This window comes from Westerdykella ornata (assembly GCF_010094085.1).
Source record: "Westerdykella ornata strain CBS 379.55 unplaced genomic scaffold EI97scaffold_24, whole genome shotgun sequence".
Lineage (NCBI taxonomy): Eukaryota > Fungi > Ascomycota > Dothideomycetes > Pleosporales > Sporormiaceae > Westerdykella > Westerdykella ornata.
In genome coordinates this window covers 93,427-120,262 of record NW_022986874.1, presented here as the reverse complement: position 1 = coordinate 120,262, position 26,836 = coordinate 93,427, and the positions used below count along the sequence as shown (strand labels likewise).

At 52.9% G+C, this 26,836-nt stretch overlaps 13 protein-coding genes across 13 annotated transcripts; 8 read left to right on the top strand and 5 right to left on the bottom strand.

Annotated features, from left to right (window-relative positions):
* Window positions 1-559: 559 nt before the first annotated feature.
* EI97DRAFT_495753 (thioredoxin-like protein) lies at window positions 560-1,513 on the bottom strand (the record flags this gene model as incomplete). The annotated part of the gene is made up of 3 exons (XM_033802449.1): window positions 560-1,042; window positions 1,100-1,237; window positions 1,293-1,513. The coding sequence occupies 3 exons, from the start codon at window positions 1,511-1,513 to the stop codon at window positions 757-759; spliced, it is 645 nt and encodes a 214-aa protein (XP_033651339.1). The 3' UTR covers window positions 560-756.
* A 575-nt stretch (window positions 1,514-2,088) lies between these two features.
* Window positions 2,089-10,077, top strand: EI97DRAFT_479887 (reducing polyketide synthase; the record flags this gene model as incomplete). Its single annotated transcript, XM_033802012.1, has 10 exons — window positions 2,089-2,206; window positions 2,291-3,123; window positions 3,176-3,286; window positions 3,335-4,038; window positions 4,090-5,157; window positions 5,226-6,393; window positions 6,450-7,588; window positions 7,646-7,981; window positions 8,041-8,170; window positions 8,255-10,077. 10 exons carry the CDS (start codon window positions 2,089-2,091, stop codon window positions 9,830-9,832), a joined length of 7,185 nt encoding a protein of 2,394 aa, XP_033651338.1. The 3' UTR covers window positions 9,833-10,077.
* Window positions 10,078-10,758: 681 nt separating this feature from the next.
* On the top strand, window positions 10,759-12,324 carry EI97DRAFT_382753 (O-methyltransferase; the record flags this gene model as incomplete). Its single annotated transcript, XM_033795871.1, has 7 exons — window positions 10,759-10,908; window positions 10,966-10,986; window positions 11,054-11,177; window positions 11,236-11,365; window positions 11,425-11,873; window positions 11,924-12,102; window positions 12,181-12,324. The coding sequence occupies 7 exons, from the start codon at window positions 10,759-10,761 to the stop codon at window positions 12,322-12,324; spliced, it is 1,197 nt and encodes a 398-aa protein (XP_033651337.1).
* A 484-nt stretch (window positions 12,325-12,808) lies between these two features.
* On the top strand, window positions 12,809-15,088 carry EI97DRAFT_144058 (uncharacterized protein). Its single transcript, XM_033793222.1, has one exon. The coding sequence runs from the start codon at window positions 13,075-13,077 to the stop codon at window positions 14,668-14,670; it is 1,596 nt and encodes a 531-aa protein (XP_033651336.1). The 5' UTR covers window positions 12,809-13,074; the 3' UTR covers window positions 14,671-15,088.
* Window positions 15,060-17,439, top strand: EI97DRAFT_435717 (uncharacterized protein). The gene has a single exon (XM_033798932.1). It carries the CDS (start codon window positions 15,507-15,509, stop codon window positions 17,358-17,360), a length of 1,854 nt encoding a protein of 617 aa, XP_033651335.1. The 5' UTR covers window positions 15,060-15,506; the 3' UTR covers window positions 17,361-17,439.
* Window positions 17,440-17,650: 211 nt separating this feature from the next.
* EI97DRAFT_403486 (uncharacterized protein) lies at window positions 17,651-18,660 on the bottom strand (the record flags this gene model as incomplete). The annotated part of the gene is made up of 2 exons (XM_033796507.1): window positions 18,533-18,660; window positions 17,651-18,474 (listed from the first exon to the last, which is right to left on the bottom strand). The coding sequence occupies exons 1-2, from the start codon at window positions 18,654-18,656 to the stop codon at window positions 17,651-17,653; spliced, it is 948 nt and encodes a 315-aa protein (XP_033651334.1). The 5' UTR covers window positions 18,657-18,660.
* Window positions 18,661-18,750: 90 nt separating this feature from the next.
* EI97DRAFT_435716 (uncharacterized protein) lies at window positions 18,751-19,800 on the bottom strand. The gene is made up of 3 exons (XM_033798931.1): window positions 19,376-19,800; window positions 19,228-19,317; window positions 18,751-19,148 (listed from the first exon to the last, which is right to left on the bottom strand). Exons 1-3 carry the CDS (start codon window positions 19,513-19,515, stop codon window positions 18,998-19,000), a joined length of 381 nt encoding a protein of 126 aa, XP_033651333.1. The 5' UTR covers window positions 19,516-19,800; the 3' UTR covers window positions 18,751-18,997.
* Window positions 19,801-20,123: 323 nt separating this feature from the next.
* On the bottom strand, window positions 20,124-21,500 carry EI97DRAFT_403479 (30S ribosomal protein-like protein S10). Its single transcript, XM_033796506.1, has 4 exons — window positions 21,399-21,500; window positions 21,209-21,342; window positions 20,980-21,144; window positions 20,124-20,923 (listed from the first exon to the last, which is right to left on the bottom strand). The coding sequence occupies exons 1-4, from the start codon at window positions 21,450-21,452 to the stop codon at window positions 20,296-20,298; spliced, it is 981 nt and encodes a 326-aa protein (XP_033651332.1). The 5' UTR covers window positions 21,453-21,500; the 3' UTR covers window positions 20,124-20,295.
* A 281-nt stretch (window positions 21,501-21,781) lies between these two features.
* EI97DRAFT_460728 (uncharacterized protein) lies at window positions 21,782-23,029 on the top strand (the record flags this gene model as incomplete). Its single annotated transcript, XM_033801134.1, has 6 exons — window positions 21,782-21,986; window positions 22,072-22,153; window positions 22,210-22,289; window positions 22,340-22,404; window positions 22,455-22,657; window positions 22,708-23,029. 6 exons carry the CDS (start codon window positions 21,782-21,784, stop codon window positions 23,027-23,029), a joined length of 957 nt encoding a protein of 318 aa, XP_033651331.1.
* On the bottom strand, window positions 22,708-24,140 carry EI97DRAFT_435713 (Fcf2-domain-containing protein). Its single transcript, XM_033798930.1, has 2 exons — window positions 23,783-24,140; window positions 22,708-23,582 (listed from the first exon to the last, which is right to left on the bottom strand). The coding sequence occupies exons 1-2, from the start codon at window positions 24,089-24,091 to the stop codon at window positions 23,199-23,201; spliced, it is 693 nt and encodes a 230-aa protein (XP_033651330.1). The 5' UTR covers window positions 24,092-24,140; the 3' UTR covers window positions 22,708-23,198.
* A 16-nt stretch (window positions 24,141-24,156) lies between these two features.
* Window positions 24,157-24,640, top strand: EI97DRAFT_435712 (uncharacterized protein). Its single transcript, XM_033798929.1, has one exon. The coding sequence runs from the start codon at window positions 24,290-24,292 to the stop codon at window positions 24,545-24,547; it is 258 nt and encodes an 85-aa protein (XP_033651329.1). The 5' UTR covers window positions 24,157-24,289; the 3' UTR covers window positions 24,548-24,640.
* Window positions 24,641-24,845: 205 nt separating this feature from the next.
* On the top strand, window positions 24,846-25,326 carry EI97DRAFT_435711 (uncharacterized protein; the record flags this gene model as incomplete). The annotated part of the gene is made up of 1 exon (XM_033798928.1): window positions 24,846-25,326. A coding segment is annotated over exon 1 (173 nt), but the record flags the coding sequence as incomplete, so codon positions are not given.
* On the top strand, window positions 24,846-26,832 carry EI97DRAFT_403470 (histone-fold-containing protein). Its single transcript, XM_033796505.1, is given in 5 exon segments — window positions 24,846-25,336; window positions 25,442-25,475; window positions 25,493-25,549; window positions 25,601-26,206; window positions 26,257-26,832. 5 exon segments carry the CDS (start codon window positions 25,215-25,217, stop codon window positions 26,380-26,382), a joined length of 945 nt encoding a protein of 314 aa, XP_033651327.1. The 5' UTR covers window positions 24,846-25,214; the 3' UTR covers window positions 26,383-26,832.
* Window positions 26,833-26,836: the final 4 nt, after the last annotated feature.

Below are 26,836 nucleotides of genomic sequence, written 5' to 3'. Positions count from 1 at the left end.
ACAAAGTTACAGCTAGGTAGGGCTAAAATCTCTTAATCTAAGACGCTTTCCTTATTTAAACCCGAAGCGCTTCTTTACATACTGTCTCTTTTCACGTCCGACTAAACACGGCCGTGCGTGTAGGGGTTATTAACCTTCTAATTAGCCCTTTCTGCGCCTCCCTCTAGGTATAACTAGCCTTACACACCGTGCCCTTGTAGCGTAACTAGAATATAGCTAATTAGATTTCTTGAAATACGTATTCTAACTTGGATTCGAAGTACTGGGGGGTGTTCAGTCGGACGTGGGAGGAGGCGGTATGGTACTTCCGGCTGAAATTCCAACCAGATTTGCTGGGAGGGCGCTCAAGACACCAAGCTGCACTCTTTCAAAGAAGTAATATTGCATGAGAACCCCGGGGTTAAAAGGCGATCTGGACCCGGGTGAGTCCGTCTTGAACCAAGCTAAGGATTCAGGAATAAGCCGACTAACTTTGCCTTTTAAATTCCCTGCTCAAAGAATCTCCAGTAGTTACGATGTCTCGTTTGGGGTTCATACACGCACTAAATTAGAGAGTAAACTTCGATCGGTAGTGCCAAAAGGTCCCTTGTAACTGAGATATCGGACGGCTCGCACATAATCAGATTCCTACGGCAACAACTTCAGTCGTCCCGGCGCCTCTTTCCGTCACATTGCGCGGTACTGACATTGCGTTGCTGCCTACGAATAACATCAAATACTTTCGGTTCATTGCTCGTCGGGTATTCGCAATACGCGCTATGGAAATGTCCCGCTCTCTGCAGCCGCCCTCAACCACGTCTCCCGCTGTTGCAATCCCTTGAACCATCTGTCTGCATTGGGATATCTCTGAAACGTCTCCTTCCACTTTCCCGCCATCAGAGCCGCCCCGTTTGGCAGGTGGAAAAGATCAGCTAGAGATATTTCATCTCCGCAGAGATATTTCTGTGTAGCCAGAATCCTGTCATAAACACCTAAGACTGTTTCCAAAGCACTCTCTGCCTCTGCAACTCTACCCTCATCTGGAGCTCCCAGACCTTTCATTCTGTCAAGCGGCAATTAGTCAATGCGCGAATAAGGTGGGCAAAGAAGCTACACGCACGGTTTGATTATCATCTCAGTACCAATTGTCTCGGCAGCAGCACCAAAATAACTTTGTTCCACAGAACAGGCTTGTTCGAAACGTCCATACGCACGGTCATCAGCGTCTGGCATCAGCCCCTTCTTCGACGCATACTTTCTGAGACGCCTTTAGCAAAGAGGATCTTTGCCATTTTATATGGCGTAAAACATACTTGGCGAGATACTTGCAGATTGCCCGACTCTCAAACATGAAAAACCCGTTGTCCTCCAAAGCTGGCACCTTGCCGAAAGGCTGCAGCTTTCTATAGTCCTCACTCTTTTGTTCTCCCTTTGCAATGTCAACAAGGACAAGTTCATAGGGCAGGTTCAATTCCAGAATGGTGACTAAGACACGGGAAGTGGACATAGCCGAGCCGTAGAGTTTGAGAGTCATTGTTGATAATGGTGTGAGGGTGTTCCAATGTCAATTGTCCCAGAGTACGTTTGAAAGTCAAGGAGACGGGGCAGCAGCACAGATTCTCATTTCATGACTTTCGTTATACATTCCTCGCAACTTTCCCAACGTTTTGGCAAACTTCCAAGTATGACATGGACATGTTTTCTGCATCGTAAGCACTAGACAAGGGTGGGACAGTGTGAACAACGATAGATTTAGTGCTTACTCTACTCTACCTCGTACGCAGCGATCTCTCCGGAGGACGTATTGGTGCGCAATACGCTAGCTTAGTAACGACACCATAACGTCAAGTAGCGTCAAGGCCTTCTTCGTACCACACGTGATTTGGGAATGCTATCGGCGCAGGACTGCTCAATCACACATGTACATCACGTATCTGCAGCAGAGATACTTGTCTTATCATAGATGTAAGCACTAGAAGCGTATGCGCGGTGCTTGAGGCAATGTTCATAATATAGAAAGTCGGTTCAATACGTGCCACAACGGACCGTGACGAGCTCTGTCCCTGAGGAAAGAACTGAAGCCCATTGTGATCCAGTGTCATTGAAACCATGCCTTCTACCAACAATCCTGCACATGTTCCTATCGCCATTGTCGGCCTTGCTTGTCGTTTCCCTGGAGAAGCTACCTCGCCGTCAAAGTTCTGGGACCTCCTCAAAAATGGCAGAGGTAAGTGATGAACTGAGGTGGTGATTTGGAGACTCAATGCAAGGGAACGTTCGTAGCTAGTAGCATCGAACTGACGTAAACAAGATGCATACTCTCCAACGACTGATCGATACAACGCCGATGCATTCTATCATCCGAAGGCCAGCAGCCGGCAGAATGTGTTGGCTACAAAGGGTGGTCATTTTCTGAAACAGGATCCATATGCGTTTGATGCAGCCTTCTTCAACATCACGGCAGCGGAAGCCATCTCCTTTGATCCGAAGCAGCGAATAGCTATGGAGGTTGTTTATGAAGCCCTAGAGAACGCCGGCAAGACATTGCAGAAGGTTGCAGGCACTCAGACTGCATGCTATATCGGGTCGTCAATGAGCGACTACCGAGATGCGGTTGTACGAGACTTCGGACACAGCCCTAAGTACCATATTCTCGGAACGTGCGAGGAGATGATATCCAATCGTGTCTCTCACTTTTTGGATATTCACGGCCCGAGCGCCACCATCCACACAGCTTGCTCCTCGAGCCTTGTTGCTACCCACCTCGGGTGTCAGAGCTTGCAGTCTGCAGAGTCAGAAATGGCCATCGTGGGCGGCGTTGGCATGATCATCAGCCCTGACGGAAATATGCATCTAAATAATCTAGGGTTCTTGAACCCTGAGGGGCACTCCAGAGCCTTCGACGCCGACGCCGGTGGCTACGGTCGAGGAGAGGGATGTGGGATTTTGATTCTTAAGAGGTTGGACAGAGCCGTTCAGGATGGCGATTCCATTCGCGCGGTTATTCGAGCGACGGGCGTCAATTCAGATGGATGGACACAAGGAGTTACCATGCCCTCAAGCGAGGCACAGGCTTCGTTGATAAAGTATGTGTACGAGTCCCACGGCTTGGAGTATGAATCGACGCAATACGTCGAAGCTCACGTAAGTGGTGCCGCCGCGCTTCTTGACCCTACATCTCTGACGCCATGACAAGGGCACGGGAACAAAAGCAGGCGATCCGGCAGAAGTTGGAGCAATTCACCGTACCATCGGACAGAGTACTACCAAATCACGCAAGCTTTTCATTGGTAGCGTTAAGCCTAACGTAAGTATATCTACCGTTTCAGAAAAAAATTGAGCTCACTATGGCTAGATTGGCCATCTAGAGGCTGCTGCTGGCGTAGCTGGTATTATCAAATGCGTTCTCGCCATGGAGCATGGTCTGATTCCGCCAAACATATACTTTTCTAAGCCGAATCCGGCGATTCCCTTGGATGAATGGAACATGATAGTGCCGACAAAGCTTACTCCTTGGCCAGTCACTCGGGGGCCTCGACGTGCGAGCGTAAGCGGGTTTGGAATGGGTGGTACGAACGGACATGTTGTCCTAGAATCATACAGCCCAGAGAGCAACAAATTGCTCAACGGAATCAGCAATGGAGTTACTAATGGTGCTACCAACGGGACCGTCAACGGAAGTGCGGAGAAAGATATCAACGGAAAGGCTCGCCTAAACGGAACCAATGGGATGATCAAGAGCACTTTTAGTGCTGCCGTAAGGGATTATGTGCACATCACCGCCAACAGCGGTAAACGCCTGTTTGTCATTAGCAGCCATGATCAGGCAGGATTTAAACGCGTGGGCAGCACACTTTCGGAGCACCTTCACAGTCTAGGACCAACTGCTTCAACGCCAGACTATCTTGCTCGCCTTGCGCACACCTTGGCGGTTGCCAGATCAGGCCTCTCCTGGAAAGCCGTTATTTCAGCCGAGAGTTCAGCGGAACTGCAAGAAAAACTGTCGGCGGGATCGTGGGAGAATGCCAGGCGAGCTGGCAGCAACATTCCACGGATAGGGTAAGGTTTCAGCTTAGTGCTATAGTTACGCTGGTGCTGACTCACTATTAGTTTTGTGTTCACCGGTCAAGGCGCTCAATGGAGTAGAATGGGCGTCGAGCTGTTGGAGCGTCCTGGTTTCAGGGAATCCATTGCCAGATCATCCGAGATTTTAAGAACGTTCGGATGTGATTGGGACCCCATTGAGGAGTTGATGAAAGGCAAGGACCAGTCTCGACTTGGGGTCCCGGAAATATCGCAACCTATCTGCTCAGTGTTGCAAATCGCCTTGGTCGACGAACTGAAAACGTGGGGTATAGTGCCTTCGAAAGTTGTCGGTCATTCAAGCGGCGAAATCGCTGCAGCCTACTCCATCGGAGCCTTGTCTCACCACGATGCATTGGCTGTGGCGTACTTTAGAGGTGTAGCCTCATCCGGGCTCAAACATCTGAAGGGCGGAATGATGGCCGTTGGATCTTCGCCCGAGGACGCCCAGCGGCTTATCAAGCAAGCAAAACTTGGTCCTGGTGCAGTAAGTGTTGCATGCGTTAACTCACCTTCCAGTGTCACCATTTCTGGCGACGTTGCGGCACTTGAAGAGTTGCGAGTCTTCGTAGAGGAACAAGGCGTGTTCGCGCGACGACTCAAGGTTGATGTGGCGTACCATTCCTCACACATGAACTCAGCAGTCGCCAAATATTCCGCCTCAATTTCCGAGATCGAACCCCAGCAATCAACGGCAAAACACCCAGTAATGGTATCAAGTGTGACGAATCAAGAAGTCGATGCCGAACTTCTAGGTCCTTACTACTGGATCCGCAATCTCATTTCTCCCGTTTTGTTTTCGGACGCCGTCAAAGAAATGGTTTCTCCTTCAGAGGGAGATGGGAGGAATGAGGTGGATCTTCTAATTGAGGTCGGACCTCACAGCGCGCTAGGTGGGCCAATTGAGCAGATTCTGGCTTACCACGGTATCAAGAACGTCGGTTACGCTTCCGTCCTCACTCGTGGCGAGAACGGACTCGACTGCGCCCTAAAGCTTGCTACCGAGCTCATTCTTCAAGGTGTACCACTAGATGTTCAGCGAGTCAATGGTGATTCAGGTTGTCGCCTGCTTACTCACCTCCCTCCCTATCCCTGGTGAGTTTACTGATTTCAGGTCCTCTTTCCACCGAAAATTGCTGGCTGACGTATTGTGCGTCTTGCAGGAACCACTCAAAAACGTTCCGCGCCGATTCGCGGATCCATAGGGAGCTCATATCACAAAAGTTCCCCACACGAAGTCTCATCGGGGCGAAGCTTCCCGCGATGAGCGAAACGGAACATGAATGGCGGACTTTTATTCGTCTTTCCGAGGAGCCTTGGCTTCGCGGCCATACGGTTGGAAGCACAGTACTCTTTCCTGGAGCCGGTATTGTAAGCATTGTTTTGGAGGCTGTCCAACAGTTGGTAGATGCCGGCAAGAGGGCCTGCTCCTTCCGATTGCGCGACGTGAGCCTTTTTGCGGCCATGGCGCTTCCAGAAGACCAGGCGACCGAGGTGATCATCCACATGCGGCCGCATCTCATTGCCACGAGCGGAACCACACCGGCAAGCTGGTGGGAATTCACTGTTTCCTCTTGCGTGGGGACGGATCAACTTAGAGACAACGCGCGAGGTTTGATAACCGTGGACTACCATGAGAACAGGAGCCAACAAATGATTGACGAGTCAACAATGATTACGACTGCTCAAGTGGAAGATTATCATCGGATCCAACAAGAGTGCACCGACACATGCTCTAAAGAACAATTCTATCAGCACATGACCAAGGCATCTTGGCGTTACGGCGAGCTCTTCCAGGGAGTAGAGAATTGCCATATCGGCTACGGAAAAACCACTTTTGATATCAGACTCGTTGATGTTGGAGAAACTTTCAGCCGCGGCCAACTGGATCGACCATTCCTCATCAACGCCGCATCTCTGGATGCTATTTTCCAGTGCTGGCTTGGAGCTACATATAATAACGGCGCATTCGAGTTTGACAAACCTTTTGTCCCTACCTCAATTGGCGAGCTAGAAATTTCCGCAGATATACCTGCTGATGCCGACTATGTCATGCCAGGCCTCTGTAGGGCAGAGCGGTACGGCTTCAACGAGCTATCTGCCGACATAGCAATCTTCGACAATGAGCTTTCGACCACCGTGCTCTCCGTGAAAGATTTCCGCACCTCCGAATTGGACGTAGAGTCAGGGAAGGTCGAAGGGGACGGCGCCGAGATTGATCCAGCAGACATCACCTCAGAGGTGACGTGGAATTATGCCTTACCTTTGCTGCATGCCGACGAGCTCAAAAAAGTTTTGAACACAGCTAGTGCTAATAGCAGGCTGGAAAAGGTAAACCCCAAGCTTTATATTCTTGCTACAATTATAATGACTGACGCTCGATTAAGCTTATCTTTATGCTCCTGCACGAAAATCCGGCGGCCAGTGTTGTTGAATTGATCTCTGATACCGACAAACGTGACAATGCGGTCATGTCTAAAATCCCTGAGGAGGTTATCTCACCCAGCCGCGTTTGCTACGCTGTTGAGAAGAGCGAAGATAATAAGGACGAAAGTTCACTCCTGATTGTTGACGCGAATGATCAATCAAGTCCCGTTAAGAAGTCTGCCGCAGACGTCTTGATCGTCACGTCCGAGGTTGAGGATCCAGCCCGTTTGGAAGACCTTGTAAACCAACTGGCCAAACCTAACGCGACCGTTGTCATCGCCACCAGCAACGAAGTTGCTGCAAAAGCATTGATTGGCATGGGCTTCTATCAAGTCTCATCCCCTGATGGTGTTGGATCAGTTTCCATATATATGAACAGGCGAGGGCGATCGGAAGGCGTGACAAATGGCTCCTTGAAGGACAACATCCTTATCATCGAGCCATCAACTGCTTCATCCACTGCACAAGAGTTCTCATCCACTCTACAAAACACACTGCGCAACCATGGCTACCCCATATCCCCAGCGTCCTGGGACAACGCAATCAGTGCTGAAGACGTCAACGGAAAGATATGCGTGTCTCTTTTGGAGTTTGAGCAGCCTTTGCTGGATAACCTTTCCGATCGCGACTTCGAGAAAGTTCGAACCATGGTCTTGAACAGCGATAGGGTGCTTTGGATTACATCGGGCGACAATCCAGCATTTGGGATGGTTGAGGGTTTTGCTCGATGCATCATGAGCGAGATCGCGGGGAAGAGATTCCAGCTCCTACACCTCAGCGAGGCCACTGGACTACAGCATGGTCCCGTTCTTGCGTCTCGCATCCTTGGGTCGGATTCCAATGACAACGAATACCGGGAATCAGGTGGTCTTCTTCAAGTCGCTAGAATATGGAAGAGCTACCAACAGAATGAAAACATACGGTACCACCTGGAGGACTCTACTCGCCTCGAGACGCTGGCCGACCGTCAAGAGCCTCTCCGGCTCACTATCGGCAAGCCAGGTCTCTTGGACACGTTGAAGTTTGTCCCTGACGAACGAATTGTCCCTGCACTTGGCGATGACGAGGTTGAGGTCCAGGTTAAAGCTACAGGCCTAAAGTAAGTTCTCAAGCTTTGTCTCCAAGCAAACCGCATTCTAACATAACTTGCAACAAGTTTCCGAGATGTCATGGCCAGCATGGGATTGATTCCCGTGACATGGCTAGGCCAAGAGGCCAGTGGTGTAGTTGTAAGAACTGGTCGCAATGTGACAAACGTTAAGCAGGGCGATCGCGTCAACACAATTCACGTCGGTACCCATGCAACCAGGATCCGCGTGAATTACCGTGGTCTAGCACGAATTCCGGAGGGTATGTCCTTCGAGGAGGCAGCGGCCATCCCTGTGGTTCACACAACTGCGTACTACGCCTTCGTTCGAGTGGCCAAGCTTCGTGCAGGGCAGTCTGTGTTGATACACGCTGCGGCTGGAGGTGTAGGACAAGCGGCTATACAGTGAGTATCTCCGGCATGCTTCCGACGTATTGGATTTGGCTGACAACAGTGACCCATAGGCTGGCGAAACATCTCGGTCTCGTAATTTTTGTCACTGTAGGTACGGAAGAAAAGCGGCGCCTGATTACCGAAGAATACGGGATCCCTGATGGCCACATCTTTTATTCGCGCGATGCCAGCTTTGTCAAGGTACGACTCTGTCCGCTGTCTCCCATGCCCACCTCAAAGCTTCCGTCGTCTGATACATCCCATGCTGACCGCGAACGCTAACAGGGCATTCTCCGCGTCACAAATGGGCGAGGAGTCGATTGTATTCTCAATTCTCTCTCAGGCGAACTTTTAAGAGCTTCCTGGAATTGCCTCGCGACATTTGGTACCTTCGTCGAGATTGGCCTGCGCGACATCACCAACAACATGCGTCTAGATATGCGACCCTTCGGGAAGAGCACGTCATTTACGTTCATCAACAACCACACCCTCTTCGAGCAAGACCCCGAAACGTTCTATGAGGCCTTCCATGCAGCCTTGAAGCCAGTGGAACAGGGCCATCTCCGTGCTCCTAGCCCCGTCGTGGCATATCCTGTTGACCAAATCGGAGAGGCGTTCCGGATTATGCAACAGGGAAAGCATCGGGGAAAGCTAGTCCTGTCATTCGAGGGTTACGCCAAAGCGCCTGTCCTTCACAGGGCCAAGGACTCCTTGAAACTAGACCCTGAAGCGACATACCTTTTTGTCGGTGGCTTGGGCGGCCTGGGACGCAGTCTGGCGAAGGAATTCGTCGCATGCGGAGCCCGTAACATTGCATTCCTGTCACGGTCTGGAGATAGCACACCTCAGGCCAAGGCAATCATAGATGAACTCACAAGCCGGACACCTGGAGTACGGATCAAAGCTTATCGTGGCGATATCTCGGACAATGCGTCATTCTCCAAAGTTATGGCGCAGTGCGAGCAGGATTTACCACCGGTGAAGGGTGTAATTCAGATGGCCATGGTTCTTCGCGACATTGTCTTCGAAAAGATGTCGTACAGTGAGTGGACCATTCCAGTTCAGCCCAAAGTGCAAGGAACATGGAACCTGCACAAGTACTTCGACCAGAGCCGACCGCTGGACTTCATGATCATCTGCTCGTCGAGTTCCGGGATCTATGGTTACCCTAGTCAGGCCCAGTATGCTGCTGGAAACACCTACCAGGACGCCCTTGCCCGCTATCGTCGCTCCCAAGGACTCAAGGCCATCTCTGTCAACCTTGGCATTATGCGCGATGTTGGCATTCTTGCAGAGACTGGCACTAGCGGCAACATCAAACTCTGGGAAGAGGTATTGGGCATCCGTGAGCCGGTCTTCCATGCTCTCATGAAGAGTTTGATAACTCAGGAGCAAAAGCGTTCCCCGGAAACCTATCCGGTACAAGTTTGCACGGGGCTGGGCACTGCAGATATTCTGGTCACCCACGGTCTGGCTCGACCGGATTATTTCAATGACCCACGATTTGGACCTCTGGCGGTAACCAGTGTCGACGTGTCAGCTTCAGCAGAGGCGAATGGTTCTGCTGTATCGTTGGCTGCCCGACTCTCCAAGACCAGTAGCAAGGAGCAGGCAACGGAGATCATCACTGAAGCTCTGGTTGAAAAGACTGCGGACATCCTACAGATGCCCGCGTCTGAAGTTGACCCAAGCAGGCCTCTATATCGTTATGGTGTGGATTCGCTGGTTGCGTTGGAGGTGAGGAACTGGATCACTCGAGAGATGAAGGCGAACATGGCTTTATTAGAGATTCTGGCCGCGGTGCCCATCGAAAGTTTTGCAAGCAAAATCGCGGAAAAGAGCAAGCTGGTCATGGTGGAATAAACCATCGGCGCTCTGAATATTTGTCCAGAGAGGTAGCTGTTTTGACAGATATTTTGGGTGGCGATGCCATTGAGTTGATATTTACAGTCATCTTCCTCGCAGTTTTAATTACAGAGAGCATCAATGTTGATAATTCCACCGTTTTCAACCAATGCAGCTCATATACATGTATTACCACAGGATTCTAAAAAAGCTGTTGTGCGGTCATGCAACGCAACAAAAGTGAATTAATTCGAACCCACCCCGGATTTGCGTTGCAATTGGCGTTTGGAGGACAGTCTCAGCAAGTCGATTACATCTTCAGCGTCCAAGTATACCCTTGAAAAGACTTGTCGCAAGCTACCCTAGGCTGTCGGCGACTCTGATCCTGCCCGTCATCTCTTCTGGTAAAGCACTCGCTGAATTCGATCATGTTTTCTCACCATATGTGAATCAAGTGTGGTTCCTACAACCACCAAAGCCTTGTAAATAGCAGACTAAGTCGCTTAGGGGAAACCCTTGCCTGCATCAGACCCTGAAGTTGGATGGTGCTCCTCAGAGTATAGGGACGACGTAGAGTAACAACATCCATCGGTCACTTCACGCTGTCCTAGCAGTGTTGACTCTGACCAGGCGCTACGTCGATCGTGGTGCGATAGTGAGGGACGTGGTAAGAGCCGGCTACACCATGCATAAGCACTAGTAGAACCTGCATATGCAGATACAGTACTCTTAATGTGACCATCCAGCTGCAGATCAGCACTAACGAGACTAAGTATGGTGCCGTTCGTACTGTAAGCCCTAACCGCACCTCACAGAGTAGGACGGACTATCGAGGCTTTACGGGCGACACATTCTAACCTGGTGCTATCAATATCCAAACCAACAGCCCTTTCCATCCAAAATGAGCTACTATCTCGACCGTGACGCTCTGCAAATCAAGGAATATGGCGTCCAGCAATCAAGCGATTGTCGCAAAACTTGAAAGCATTTTAGCTGATGCTAAGTTACTTGGGGAGGAGGATGTCGCAGCTCGATTGAGTCTGATGAGGAAGGTTCACGATGTCCAGCAAGACTTGGAGCTTCCTATCAACCTTGTGAGTAGTTGGGTATTCGAGAGCGCAGGGCGCAATGCCGCAGCTAACAAGAGTCAGTTTTTCAAGCAATGGAGTGATGTGAGTGCCAAACAATTTTCCAGACGCTTCTTTTCTACAGACTTGTTCAGCAATCTAACCTGAGCAGCTGACTGTTTTCACGTGTGTCGACATCGTGGTCAAGTTGGGTGTGTTCGAGGTAATGAAGGGCAAAGATCACGTTACTGCTAAGGAAATCGGCGAAGCGGTTGGAGTAGACCCGGACGTAATAGGTGATAGCTACTCATGTATTGGAGCTGTGAAGCGGACAATGCTGACCAACTTTGGTAGCGCGTGTGATGAGAGTTCTGGTTGCCGCCAGGCTCATTGCTTCCACCAGGGAAGACACCTACTCTCACACGAGCAAATCCCTGATATACGTTCGGGGTGCAGGTACCGCGGTCGATTCGTTCCTATTACTGTAAGATAAACGACTCGTTCTGTGAGATACCATGGTAACTGACAGTGTTATTTCCGTAGCACACTTTTGAGCAAAAGTTACATCACGATTCCAGAGTACCTGAAGACCCGGCCCTCGGAGGATCTTCTTGACATCCGGAAGACACCATATGCCTGCGCCTATGGGATGGAGGGGAAAACGTTCTACGAGACGCTGTCGGCGATTCCCGAGCATCTTGAGATATTCAACCGCTCGATGAGCGAGCCTGGCCCCGAGTACGGCATATTTCCATTTTCTTCTCTCAAAAAAGAGGTGGTCGCGAATCCAGAAATCCCTTTCGTCGTTGACATCGGGGGCGGTAACGGCCAGGCACTCCATTATATCCGAAAAGCTACCAACAATGTATTTGGAACAACGTCGAAACTCATTCTTCAAGATCGACCCAGCGTTCTGGAGCAGCTTACTCCGGAGCACAAGACAGGAATAGAGCCAATGAGCTACGACTTCCATACGCCGCAGCCTGTCAAGGGTATGGGTTTCTCTTCAACAGTTTCGTCGTGTGCTGCTAAACGGTCTCAGGTGCCCACGTGTACTACTTGTGTCAGATATTGCACAACTATCCAGACCATCTCTGCCGCAACATTCTCAAACAGATTGCAGGAGCAATGGCTCCACACTCACGGTTGCTTATTGTGGATGCTGTTCTTCCTGCCGAGACGGAGATTGGGGGTGGTGTCGGGATGGGCTATTTAATCGACGTAAGTGAGCCCTATACCGCTGAATATACGCCCCGGCAAAGAACTATAAAAGAAGCTAACATGGACTTTTTCTGTTAGATTGTTGGCCTCGCGATGGGGGGAAAGGAACGCACTGAAAAGGAGATTGCGGCTTTATTGGATGCCGAGGGCTTGGAGTTGGTAAAAGTGTGGCATAGTAAGACGAGTTGGCAGGCGGCGGTTGAGGCAAGGCCAAAGGTTTGACCATGGGCCATGAACATATAATATCGCTAGATATGGACCACGGAATTCGAATCATGGCGACTGTCTCTCTTTCTTGCGTGGCCTTGGACATAGTGACCCCAGCTGAACCCTGTGAAGGGAAGGTTCAGTTGCTTCTTCATTACGCTGTGGTGTTGCTCCATGGCGCGACAGAGGGGAAATATTTTGAGTCGCTCCAGTTCTGGCTCTTCCGCGAGCATGGCAAGGTGACTGACGAAGAAAACTTCCAGGTTGTCTTCAGGCAGACACAGTCACGTGCAGATATACACCCAGCGCACGTGCGCGTACTTCTCCGTCACCGCATCGCCAAGAGGGGCCTACGCCCACTACAAACGGCCGACTTCTCCCTTGCAAAAACATCTACATCCCAGGTATCGCCTAACACCACTGGATAAACGGTGAGAAGTCTTGTCCAGCCAAAGGAGACCCGACCTCTTCGTCAGTTGGATCACAATCCGCTACAGTAGGTAAACAAACACGCGCACGCGTGTGTTGTGGAGTGTGCCATACCGCCGTCTTTCTCACCTTGAAGCGTTTGCATGGTTTGCGCCTCATCTTATAGCTAGGCTTTTGAACAGTCAGGGCAAGTATACATTGTTCCTGTTGGTTCTGTCGACTTGTCACACGCTCTTCTTCCACTCAATTCCTTGCTCTTTCTCGATTCCTACTCGTCTGTTCTCAAAAGCTGTTCCATCCACAATCCCTACGGCGGATTCGGATCACAACCTCATCATGCAGTCCGTCCAGGCCCCGGGCAGCTACGTCAGCCCCTACCGCGGAGTGGTCAAGCATGGCGACAAATTCAGTCACTTCGATGTATACGTTGACCCCGAGCACCAGAAGGATGGATATTGGATCTTCAGTCCTGGGAACGAAGAGCTCGCGTACCAGAGAGGTTTCCGAGCACCGGAGTTGCTCCTCCTGGCCGAACTCAGAGAACCAGGCAAGGGCGCTCCGGACGACATCAAGCTTCGATGGATACCCGGCGCAAAGGACATGTTCTTCCCAGAACGACACGTTAGTGCAAAGCAGCACATTGCAGCGATTGCCTTGGAGCGTCGATTGTTTGGCTTACCCTCGTTGGATACCAGCACTGTACCCGTCTATCCTTGCGACTTTTATGGAAAGCTGCTTCACCACCGTCGGGGCGTCACTACGGTGAGCTCTAAATCGTGTATAACGTGTCACAAGCAAAAGGAGCGCTGTGACAAGGCAGTACCGGACTGTAAGACTTGCGTTAGGCGAGGGAAATTGTGCCAGTATCCCCCAGACGGGCGAATGAGGACCTTCTATCATCCCGCAAACATAACTCCAGGGAGCCAGAAGTCATCGAGGGCCTCGAAATCCCAAAAATCTCGTGCCGACAACATGAAGCCATCCGCGACGTCCAGCGGTTTTTCGGACAATAAGATGGAACGGGAGCCGTATTCAAAGGTTGCCACGTTTCTGGCTGAGGTAAAGGAAGGTCCACAGCACATGATGGCAGCTGCAGAAACGGGCAAGACCAATGCATACACCTCCCGTGAGATTGTCCAACCTTCACCGGTTTCCTCGCAGAGCAAGGGCACGTCTGTCGAACAGGGACGCCCACCGCATTTTCAAGCATCCATAGCCGCACTCATAGGCTACGACAGCTCGAGTGACGACGAAGCTGGTGCCGATCTGCCAGAGGCCGAGCGAGGTCCTGCCGAGCTTGACGGTGTTGATCACATAACTCCAAGCCTGAACGACGACGCTGGTGTCGGTGTGCCAGATTTGCCCAGTGTTGATCATACATCTCCGAGCCCGAACAGCGAAGTTGATATCGGTCCGCCAGAGATGGACGAAGATCTCGCCGAGCTTGACAGATTGTTCGGTGTGGTTCCCGTTTCGCTGGGCCTGAACGACTGCGCTGGCATCGGCCTGCCAGCATTCGAGGGAGCTCTCGCCGAGCTCGACAGCTTGTTCAATGTTGAGTCCGCGTATCTGGGCCTGAACTATGACTACGGTGCCACACTTCCCGATCTGGACTTCACCATCAACGGTACTATCGATCCCCAACTGCTCGCCGCAACACCCTACTCGGATATGATGGAAGGACTCACCCCACAGACCGATGAAGTCGTGACGCCCGAATCGCACGAGAAGGCCTGGGAAATGGCACCAGAGGACGCCGCCATCCTAAGGCAGATCGGCGAAGACCTGGCGGTGGAATTCGGGAAGGAAACCCTGAACCTGCCGATTCCGTGCATGGATTGCGAACAGATGGAGCAGCACACGGTGGATTGCAACATCAATAGTGAGTTATTGTTCCCCCATCTTAGCCGGGTTCGGGCATTGCCATTCTGAGCCCGATTCCTATTCCTTTTGCACTTGAGCTTTTTACGAGATTGGAGCTAAACAAGCAGAATTCGGAGGGAGATGAAGTGTTCCCCTGAGCATCGGCGTTCGGGGGGTTGCAGTTGGAGGTGGAGGTGGATGTGGTTTGGGATGACGGGGAGGAGGCTTCGGTTCTGGGGGATGGGGAAGAAGAGGGAGGGGATGGGGAGGGCGAAGAGAGGGGGAGGAAAGAGAATGAGATGGAGTAGGGGAGTGTTGTGGTCGTTTTGGTGGTAGAGGAAGAGGCTGGGGAGTGGTGGTGTTTGCGGGGTTACGATTAGACTGTGCCCCGGGGGTAAGGACGTACTCATACAGCAAAGCAAAGCAGTAGTAAGCCACCAAGATACCGAATACAAGGAGTACGCCCATCAGCAGAAATGGACTAGCCACCGTGGCTTGGCATGTTCGTACATGCAATTCATTAACCCGGAAATCCGATCCCTCCCGAGGTACAAGCTCGTGACCACGCCTTGCAACTCCACCACCAACCTCTCCACCACTCACATTGCGAGAAGGAAGCCGCTTGTCTGAAACAACCACTCCAGCACGCATACAGACGGCTTCGCCGGCCATGGGATCCGGGTGCGTCACGCTGCCGATGGGTATAGAGGGGACGTGGTTATAGAATAGATGGCGGGGAAAGCTGCTTTCTTCCTGAGGGTGTAAATGCTCACGACCTATATTCACTTTCATTTCTACTACTGCATCTCTATCTCGAATACAACCCGGATTTTCTATTAATCGTCATATAAGATTATTTTCTTGATGTATTCCCCTCATCTCTATTTACATTGACACCTCTGACAATGCATCCGCCTTCTCCCTCTCCTCTGCCCATCCTCCTCCTCCTCGCCCTCCTCCCCTCTCCTTCATCCGCATTCCCCTTCCCCTTCCCCTCCAACAAAAGACCCCCATCCCAACACTTCCCCAACATCCACACCCTCTCCACCATCGGCGACTCCTACGCCGCAGGCCTAGGCGCCGGTCCCCGCCTCGACTTCTGGTGCTCCCGCCACTCTGACAGCTATCCCTCTGTCCTATTCCAAGCGCTCTCCGCGCAGAAGCAAGAAGACGCTGCGGCCGTCCCTTTCGATGATGTCGGGTATCCGTCTCTTCAAAGCCCTCCTCATGGCGCCGACACCGTCTCCGGATCGGAAACAGTGCGAGACCTCACGCACCACTCCCACGCCTGCACTGGCGCCACCATGGCCGACATGCGGACCTCGCAACTGCCTCAAATACCGGACGGCAGCACGGACGTGATGACCATCTCGGCGGGCGCCAACGACATCGGGTGGACGGCCGTGTTGAACGCGTGCGTGTACCAATTTTACCATGATTCTGCCTCTCAGGAGACGGATTGCCGGTATGCGATTCACGAGTCCAGGAGGAAGATGGAGGGCATGGGGGAGAGAGTGAGAAGGTTGTTGGAGGTTGCGAGGGGGAAGATGAACGTCTCGACGACGAAGACAAATACAACGTCCCCCGATCCATCCGAATCTGCATTCCAGTGGAACCTCTGGACCAGACGCAAAAGCAGCAAAAGAAGAGGGGGACCAAACCCAATCATCTACCTAACTCTCTACACCCCTTTCTTCGCCCCCACCACCACTACCTCCCTCTCCGAAACCCAAACCTGCACAAACACAACCCTCTCCCTCTGGGCCCAACAACCCTCAAAGCAATACCTCACCCCCACCCTCCGCACCTCCCTCAACGCCCTCATCTCCGACATGAACCGCATCCTGGAAGACGCAGTTATTGAAGCCAATGAAGCGTTTGCAGACGTCGACGTAGCGGTCGTGCGCTGGGGTGATAAAGTAGGTAGAAACCGGGGCCGGTTTTGCGAAGATGGTGTTGAGGAGCCGGAGCCGGGGAGGGAGGGATTGGCGTTTTTTGAATGGGGGAGTGGTGCGGATGAGGAGGAGGGGAGGTGGAGGGACAGAGCAGAGGGGGATCTAGTGCCTGTAAGGAGTTTTGAGGGCGAGATTGCGGAGTGGGTGTTACGGACCCTGCGGAGACATTCGGATTGGAGTATTGCGGAGGTGGGGGTGGGGAAGAAGGCGGGTGGGTATGGTGGTGATGGGGAGGAGGGAAAGGAGAAAGAGAGACGGGAGATGGTGGATGCGGAAGTGACTCGCAGACGGCGTAGACGTAGCGATGCTGCCGCGCGCAGTTCTGAGCCTCTCGATCTCGAGCTCGACCTCAGCCTCGACGTTACGTCCGATCCTTCACCCAGACCGGATGATTTTCTGTCAGATGTGATTTGGTGGCTGCTCCCAGACGGCTTCAGGCACATCTTCCATCCGCGGCCGCACACGCACGTCTTGATCGCCGAGCTCATATTGCAAGATCTCCAGCGCAGGGAAACAGACCATACAAGGGAGTTGTATTACAACTCGGCAAGCGTGTTCTTACTCCAGGTGGGAGCGTTGGTGATGAGTGTTTTGGTGCTGGTGTTTGTAGGAGTGGCGGTCGTGAGGTTGGTGAGGTCGCTGTGGAGGTGTGGGCGGAGGGTGGGAGGTACAGGAAAGGGGAAGTATGCCGCTATTGAAGGGGAAGATAAACAAAGGGAGGGAGAGACGGAGCCGTTGGTGAGGAAGGATGAGGCGGCGAGAGTGGATGCCTTCGAGGGGATGGCTTATGATACCTTTGTATAGACGACTTGTGATGCTTCGTCTAGACGACTTATGATACTCTGTTTAAAGAACTTATGATACGCTCATACAGCAGTCTTGAGTTATACGACATTTCTTGGAGATTACTTACGATTGAGATACCTCATGCTTTTGTTTATTCAACGTGACCTCGGTGAAGACTGTCCATGGTTCCAATATAAGTGGGAAATCCGATTGTATATCCTGCGCTCTCTGTATGAGAAATCATCTAGAATTCTGGACAATGGAATACCCTACAATCCCAAACACACCCCTTCCCCCCCTTCCCTCCCCTACGAATTGAAAATCCTACTATACAAAACCTCATGCCTCCCAACCCAAACATCCATAACCGGCACCCCCTGCCCAGCCTCCTCCGTCCCCCTCCCCCACCCCTCCCTCACAAGCCCGCAAATCCTCTCCCGCAACTCCCCACTCGCCAACACCGCCTGCGCCTGATACGGCCCCATGACGCTCGCCCGGACCGCCGCGCTCATGACCGTCCGCGCGTGCGCGAACAGGAAAAGGTACGCCGCGTCTCGCAGGGGGATATCGAACGCGCGCGTGACGAGGCCCCAGAGCGGGGCGAGGTGGGCGTTTAGATGCGTGGAAAAGGGATTTGCAGTAGAAGTAGGTGGGATCGAGGCAGAGCTGCGCAGGGAAGCGGAGAAGGATTTCAGTGCGTCGATGGCCTCGTTTCGCTCCTCGTCCTGTGCGGCGGGGCAATATTCGTCCCGGAAACTGCGCTCCCAGACTGCCACTAATGCTCGACCCTGAGCCACGCTCGCCCGCCTGGCAACAATGCACGGCGTACTGGCGTCGAACTCATTGTCTAAGCTTTCCACATCCCCCGGGTTCCGGTATCCCGCAAGCACGTACGACAGCGAAGTGCTTGCCAGAGTGGCGAGGGAGAGCTTCAGGAAGGTGTGGAAGGCTGCGAGTTGGGTCTTCTGGGAGGAGGATTGCTGTTGCGGGAAGGAATGCGAGTGCTTGTGGTGCGCGAGGTAGGATTCTAGGCCGCTGCTGAAGGCGAAGGAGCCGAGGGGGAGGGCGGAGTCGGAGAGGAGGAGGAGGGCGTGGAGGGTAGATTGGGAGGGGGCTGAAGGGGGTGGGTACACTGTCGTGCTGGTTAGGTTTATGCTGTAGTTGATATAATGTGAGTACTGATAACGGACCATGACAATCGCGCGGTTCTACCTCCGCATTGGAAGCCTGTAGTCGCAATTTGGCATCCTTAAGACGCCTTTCAAGGTCGTCTATCTCATCCTGGAGAGCTTGCACGTTGTGATGGGAAGTCATGAAGTGAGAGCGGGGGAGAAGGCATGGTGTTGATAGATAAGGACGCGGGTGGTGGCTTGGCAAATCTTCCCTCTGGGATAGATCTCTAAGATTCTTACTGTAGAATCGCATTCAATTGGGTCTAATACTGGTACATTCTCTTGCCCGGTTCATCGAGAAAAGAACGCCAAACGCCATACCGAATGTGAATGCCGCCCCTTCCAAGGTCATACCCAGGTTTTCCACCCAAACCCCTCGATCGCAAACATCTCCAAGAGTGACAGACCGCGCTCGTAGGAGACGAGAGAACAAAAGAAACGCCGAATCCCGTAACCCATAGCAATATACTTTATGGCAAATGCCTAGTAGTCCCTCCACTGTCCCGCCATCTCAGCATCCTCATCCTTCTCCTCCGGCGCAGCCTTGGGGATATCCGCGAACATGGCACCACCCTTACTCGCCGTCTCGAAGTTCTTGGTGCTCGTCTTCTTAAACAGAGTCTGCGGCTTCGACCTATTCACTCCGTGTTAGCAATCGCCCATTTCCCAACTCCCTAGCATCTCTAAGACAAAGCAAGTAATTCCGAACGTACTTCTTCATAGCATGCTTGGTGCGAAACGCATTCAACTTCTGGCTCGCAGGCGACATGATTTCGTCCGAGGGAGAGACGTATTGCGGGACCCTAATTCCAAACATCAGCCTGTCTTCCCCTCTAAAGTCTGACACTCGCAATCCCGTACTCGTTGTCGTTCAACCGCGACTGCAGCATCTGGCGGTGGTACTCCAGGCTCTTAGGCATGTCCTTGTCGGTCTTCTCGGGCGAGGGCGAGGGCTTGATCTGCGTGTTTGCGTCGCGCGAGGCGAGGACGCTGGACGTCATTGTGCCGAGTGCAGATTCTGCTTCTGAAGGATATTGGGAGTCTGGCTGCTCTGCAGGGAGCGAGCGATTGAGTGGGGTGAGAGAAGCTGTGCTTGTAACGAGGGCTCTTCGTTCGGTGCAGCTGCTAGAGCGAGGGAGCTATTTCAGCGGTGCAGAATTGGGGGCGCGAGGTCGGAGCAAGCGATGTAAAGCAGAGCTCTGTACGGTTGATTGTAGCGCGTGGGAGTGGTAGTTGTAGCGACGTTTAAAGAATGAAAGAATGTTCTTCAGAAGCCCTTGTTTGCAGGGTCGCGTTGCTGGGGAAACGACGACAGCAGGTCCCACGTCACTCCGACCACATTTCTCTAGCAACACTTGTGAGTCAAACTGATGGCCTGGTCTATATTAATATGGGCAATATTGCCTTTTCTTTAGCTGCCTGACCAGGTTTACATGTCCTTGGACGGGCGAGAAGACGAGCGGTGAAGGGCCCAAAGAACTACTGGTTGTACAATTACTTAGTCTCCAGGGAGACAGAACCATCTCGGGTGCCTATATCAAATTCAGCAGCTCTGATATAGGGCTCAGAAAGGGAACGGGTGCATATTGCATGGAAAGAGTGGTCACGTACAGAGCATAATCGAACTTGGAGATTTCGAATGCACCTCCAACTACCAATGTTAAACCACAGTATATACGTCTTATACAAGTCCCATCAGCCATCCGGCATTTCTCGCATGAGCAATGATTCAACAAACGCTCGCCGACCTGCCGTCCAGATATCGTACACTCCCTCCCACCCTACTGTCTCACTTCCACCCCCTCCGGCCCTTTCCACGCCTTCATACTCTCCCTATACCCCTCACTCCCCAAAATCTCCCTGACCTTCTCCAACATCGGCCTCTCCCTCCTCCCCTCAAACTCGCCCTCTTTGATCTCCACACCCACATTCGTCGCCGCCTCCAGACTCTCGTACTCCCAGATATTCGCCTTCATACCCACGCCGTAGTACTGGTGCTCCTGCAGGAAGGCCAACCACGCCTTCACCACGTCCGGGTGCCCGTCCTGGATCTGGATGAGGCGCCGCATGGTGATTCGCTCAAAGTTCTCCTGGCTCTTCTTGAAGATGAAGTTTGCCCTGGGAACGGTCCAGCGCTCTGTAATCCTGGGAAGGGGGATGGGACCCTTGGCGGGCAAGCCCATGTAGTACGCCGCGCGCATCGCAAAGTCCGCGAAGAGCAGTAGGTTGCGGATCGAGTAGGTTCGGAGCTGGAGGTCGCAGACGGGGATGCCGTGTTCGGCGGCGCGGCGCAGGGGCCGCATGTTGACGGCTTGGACGTTGATGGGGGAGCGGAGGTCGCCGAGCTCTTTGCGGGTTTTGGGGTCGAGGGGAGTGGGCTCGCCATCTGGGTGCTGGATGCCGCGTTCTCTAGAGAGGAATATCAGTATATGTGGGACGCTGGAGGTGATTGTAAGGCGGCGTACTTTGCAAGCTTTATGGGCTCGATGCCCGCCCGCTTGTAGATGTGCAGCAGTGTGTAATGATCCGGTGTATCCTTTGCTTCTTCCCATCGTCTCTTCGCTTCGGCCGCCGTCTTGGGCTCCCATTTTGCGAATTCTCTTTCGACCTTCTGCTGGCTCTTGTATAGCCTAGACACAGCATCAGCAACACCGTCCTCCCGTATTTCCAGTTCGTGTAGCTCGGTGTACGCACTTCTGGTACTCCGCCGGATCGATATTCAACGCCTTTAACCTCTCCTCCAAACTCATATCTTGAGGGAACAGCTCCGGTCGGCCCTCTCCATCTTTCGCCCGCACCGCTCTTGACGTCGAAAATGATTTCGGAGCCTGAATACAGTTTATCAGCCTTCCCCTTCCTCCCGCAATACTCGAAATTGCCGTACCTGCACCCTCGCCGCCGGCCGCAGCAAGGATCTCACACACCGCGGCGCCGCCATACTGCAGATAGAGGGTAATTGGAGATAGCAGAACCAACTCCCTCCTCCGCGTCGCGAATCTCCAGAAACCCGAACTTCGAGATGCAAAAGCGTGGCGCTAAACCCGTTTGGGGCAGCGGGCGCGACCGCCCGGCAGAACTCTCACCAGAAAGCCAACAACCATGCCAAGAGGCCTTCGACGGCTTCCCACGGGACAGTCTCCGATCTCCAACGACGATTTTCAGGCAGAATCTGTACATAAAAAGTCTCCCATTTCTCTAATAACCTTCCCGTCTTTCAACCTCTCCTCTCATTTGGAAAACCCTCATTTTCGGCACTCTTTATTCATAATGGACGTGATAGCACACCCCAGGACGTACGAGCGGGCCACCGAGACGGTCATCTACCTGCGCTCCCAACTCCCCGACGTGTTACAAAACCCAAGAGTGGCCATCGTTTGCGGCTCCGGGTTGGGTGGGCTCGCAGACACCATCGAAGATGAGCCCAAGGTCGCGCTTCCGTATGAGAACGTGCCCAACATGCCGCGGAGCACCGGTGAGTATGGAGCAAAGAGCGGGGGAATTACAGAAGATCCGCGAAGAGAAGATGTGGTTGCTGATGTCTGTGTGGCTTTCTACAGTCGTGGGTCATGCGGGAAAATTCGTGTTTGGGCTTGTGGGACCTAAGAAGCTTCCTGTCGTACTTCTTGTGGGACGAGCACAGTCAGTTTCAGATCGCTTCGAGTATGGATATGGACGTTGTGTATTGATGTTTCTAGCTTCTATGAAGGCCATTCAATGGACCTTGTTACTTTCGCGACTCGAGTTTGCAAAGTTCTCGGTGTAGAAACCATGCTTGGTACGACGAGAATCTTGCGGGTTGACTGGTGTATGTTCTAACGAATCCAGTGACCAATGCAGCGGGTGGTCTCAACCAGCAGTATGCTGTCGGAGATATCATGTGTTTGAACGATGTACGTTGCATCGCCAGACCTTGGGTCAAAACACCCTGACGCGTATGTAGCACCTCAACTTGCCCGGCTTCGTTGGGATGCACCCACTGCGGGGCCCCAACATTGAAGAGTTTGGCGTTCGCTTTCCGCCGCTGTCTGATGCCTACGATCTCGAGCTGCGGAAACTGACTCACCAGGCATGGAGGAAATTGGGGCTGCATAAACAGAAGCGACGTCTACACGAGGGCGTCTATGCCTTCCTAGCCGGGCCAACGTACGCATGCCTCTCGGCTATCGACGATTCTGAGAGCTAATCTAGTGTAGCTACGAAACCCGGGCGGAATGCCGAATGCTGCGTTCCTTTGGAGCAGACGTAGTGGGAATGTCCACGGTACCGGAAATCGTGGTAGCGAGGCATTCAGGAATGCGTGTACTGGCATTTAGTCTGGTGACAAATTGCGCCGTGTTGGAAGCCGGCCCACGGGGCGACGATGAAGCCGTCCAAGCCATGAGCAAGGATGAGTTGACCGCATTCCTGAGCAAGGGGAAGGCGAACCACGAGGAGGTCCTGGAAGCCGGTAGAGAAGCCGCAAAGGACATGCAGGCCCTTGTCAAGCAGATCCTCTGCGACTATGCTGAGCTCTAGTTCCAGGCAAACAACTGCGGGTAGAGTTGTGAGGAACAGAGGACAGGCATTGCTGCATACAAGGCTGCATCCGACAGCCAGCAGCATGGCTTGGGCGAATACGGACTGCTGCAGAACACGGAGACACCAGTGTCGGTGGGGTAGCACAATACCTGCGCATAGCTTTTTATCAGCGTTTCCCCACGCGGCCCTTCCGCTTCGCCTGTAGCGCCTTATAGAAACCCTTCTTTCCACTGCTCTTGGCTTTTTGGATTTCGAGCGACTTCTTCTGGAAGCGTCCAGTCTGCGCCTCCTGAGCCAACACCTCCTCCACAAAGGTCTTCTTGCGGTCTTTGTTGTTGATGCGAGCGTTATAGTACTCGGTGGGGCCTTCGATGATGGTACCAACTTGTGAGAATGCCGGTACATCGGACTTTGAATCCATCTTCTTGAAGTGGCGATGAGGGTCTAAGACGTTGCGCATCTTGAGAAGCTGCAGGTCTCTTCGCAACTCTGGGGTGAGGTCCGTCTTGGGGAGGTTGAACCAGTCGGCTCCAGCAGTCGCCTTCTTCTCCTATACCGAAGTCAGCATCTTGAAGACCCAAAGATGGAGCGGAAACAGTTTTATAGTGCGGAAGTCAGTGTAACTATGAACTAATAAAAGACCCTCAATGGTGCAGGAAGACACCCAAAACGGGGTCCGAGTCTGCTTCAGGAGAAAAAGATGGGAAAGTTGTCATCATTCCAGAGGAAGGAGGGAAGAAAGTCACATACCTCGAGTTTCTGCTTCTTCACCTGGATGGGGTCCTCGATCTTCTTGACTCCCTCGGCTAGCACCCGCTGCTGCTGGGGAATGAGCTTCGAGGGATCGACACGCGTAATTGATCCCTTCGTCTTGAGGGACGTCTCTGCAATGGCACCTGGGTTGAGCTTGGGAAGTCGGAAGGACGTCTCGATCCTCAGCTGCTCCTGTCTCGCACGAAGGCTCCTCTCGGCCTCGTCCAGCAGCTGCTGGATCTGCGCATCCGACAAGTCGTCATCAGTTTCATCTCCCGGCAGGTGATGCTGTGCTGGCAGTGCCATGATGACGCTGGCCCAGGATGAGGTGGTGAGGTGTACAAGTAAGGTGCAGGTGGGAGGAAATTTTGGGCCTGGAAAAGAAATGGAACGAGGATGATTGAGCACGGACCATCCATTCAGAAAGGGTATAGCGTGGGGTGTTTCGAACAGGGGCCATCCATCCATCTATCCATCCATCCATTTCATCAATCTCAACCTTGGATGTTCGCACAATCATGGTTCTCTCTCTTCGTCCTGCGTTCTCTCCGCGGTTCTCATGTATTGCTACCTTGCTCCCGCTGCAAGGAAGACGCTATGATTATGATTCTAGAAAGGCGTGTCAGTGAACAGCTCATCACTTGCTGGCTGGACAGTATGGCGGCCCGATCAGCGCCCTGCACGCTCCACCTGTTCTTCAACCGCGACCTCCGTCGTGCTGGCATCGGGAATGGGGTGTCGCAGGCATACGAAAGAAAGTAGTTAATGAGAGGCGCTGTGCTGTCCAGACTATATCAGGAGCCTCTGTGTGACGCCGTGGGGGGCGGGATTCTGCGCGGCGCGAGGTAGTTGTTGTTAGGGACTGTGAATTATTAAATGCTGTTGTGATTCCGCATCTTGCATGACATTCCACCATTCGTTCATATCAGACCGACTATTTTTGTGCTGGGGCAAAGCTACTTGGCCTCACTGTGGTGCGCTCGCCGTAGGGAGATAGCTTGCCTGAGGATCCGCCATTCCGATTGGCACATTATTGTCCGTCCAGACTCCAGTGCGCATCGTCGGTTCACTCAGAACAAGGTAAAGTAAAAGCAACCTTCAAGATCCCGTAGCAGAATCTCCTGCAGCGTTTCTAGCCATGCCTGCGTTGCCCTCTTCGCTGATGCTTCCTCCAGCCTCGCTGTCTTCGGACCTTTCCAGCTGGCAGGCACAATCGGGATTCACCGCCTTCGCCTCCACGCCAGATCTGATCTATCCTCATCCGTCCATTCCAACACCCACCTCGCGCTCCCACATCATCACCACCAATAGTTAACCCGCAACCACCTCGACACCACTCATTGGACCGCCCCAGCTCATTCGCCTGGAGCTGCCCCAGCAATCGCCACCCTTGCGCACGTCGCGCAACCTCTGAGCGACGACGTCAGTCATGGATCCAAACAGCCTCCAAGGCCAGAAGCTCCGTCAACAGCAGCCTCCTCCACCACGCCGCTACGATGGCATGGACGGCAACCCGCTTTACGATACTTCCAATGGCGGACACTACGGTATGTAGTGTGGTTCTCACTTTCCATGTCCGACCCGTCTCCCATTGACATCCTAGCTAACAGCGCGCGACAGGTGCTGCGGCCGCTGTAAGTTGCCATCCCACCCGAGAACTCGCGAAATCGCACTCCACCTCGAGCGTAGAGTCTAACCATTCTGTAGATCGCCGCCCAAGGACATGCGCCCGACCCCCAGACCTTCACGGGCCCGTGGCAGAACGTATGATATCATCTCGGGCGCATCGAGACAGACTCGCTGACAAGGTGCCAGGTGAATCAAGGATTGGCGGGACAGTATCGCGATATTCTGAACACATACTGGCAGCACCAGATCGTGCGGCTAGAGCAGGATGATCACGACTACAAGCTTCACCAGCTGCCTCTGGCACGGATCAAGAAGGTCATGAAGGCAGACCCGGAAGTCAAGATGATCTCTGCCGAAGCTCCCATTCTCTTCGCCAAGGGTTGCGACATCTTCATCACCGAACTGACGATGCGCGCATGGATTCACGCCGAGGAAAACAAGCGAAGGACCCTTCAGCGCTCCGACATTGCGAACGCCCTAGCCAAATCCGATATGTTCGACTTCCTCATCGACATTGTCCCGCGCGAGGACGCGCATCCACACAAGAGCCGGGGCGCTCAGAGCAATGCCGTACAATCGTCTGCTGCCGCTGTCACGGGCGCCATTCCCGGCGGCGTGCCCCAGCACCAGATGGGTCATCCCGACTACATGGGCGCACATCTCGGCCAGCAGGACGATTTCCGCCAACCAGGGCTCTATGGGCCCCCTGGACAGAGTGATGCCAATGTTTATGGGCAGCAGATATTTGACCCGACGGTGTACTCGGCATACGGGCAAATTCCGCAGCAGCAGGTAGGTTTCTGACCCTCAACGTTGACGCATTTTTCCCTGACACTTCACAGCCCATGTATCCCGTCGGCCAGCGAGGACCCGATCCTACGGGCGGCCCGGACCCCAACCAGTACCGACCGCATGATGCTGAAGGCGATGCTGATGCGGAAGGTGAGAGAGAAGATTATGGCCCCTAATTGAGCTCTGACTCTTCTCCCGCACAATCTCCTTTTGACCCTTCGTCTATCTGCAGCTTGATTCGTAGATGATGCCCAGCGTTGTCTGAACCTCTGGAGGAACGCCTTGACGTTAACTGAACATCAGGTCCGTTCCCAGGTTTCTGAAGCAACTCCACTTGGCGATGGCGCGGTGTGTTGATCAGTTGGAGAACTTTTCTCAATGAAGAAGAATCGGAGGAGTAGCACGGGGAATGGCGAATTCTTTATAGGCCGGTTGGCGTTCTCTTGGGTGGGAGCTACAGACGGAGGCTTTCGGACCATCGGCCTGGTGTTTACGGATGTGTATTCTCATCAATGTTGATTATCAGTGTGCTCCCACGGGTTCATGCCATGGCTCGGCCGCGGATGGAGTTCTGCCACAGCAAATGAATGGATCTAGTATCAACTACCACTACCTCTGTACTTCCCAAAG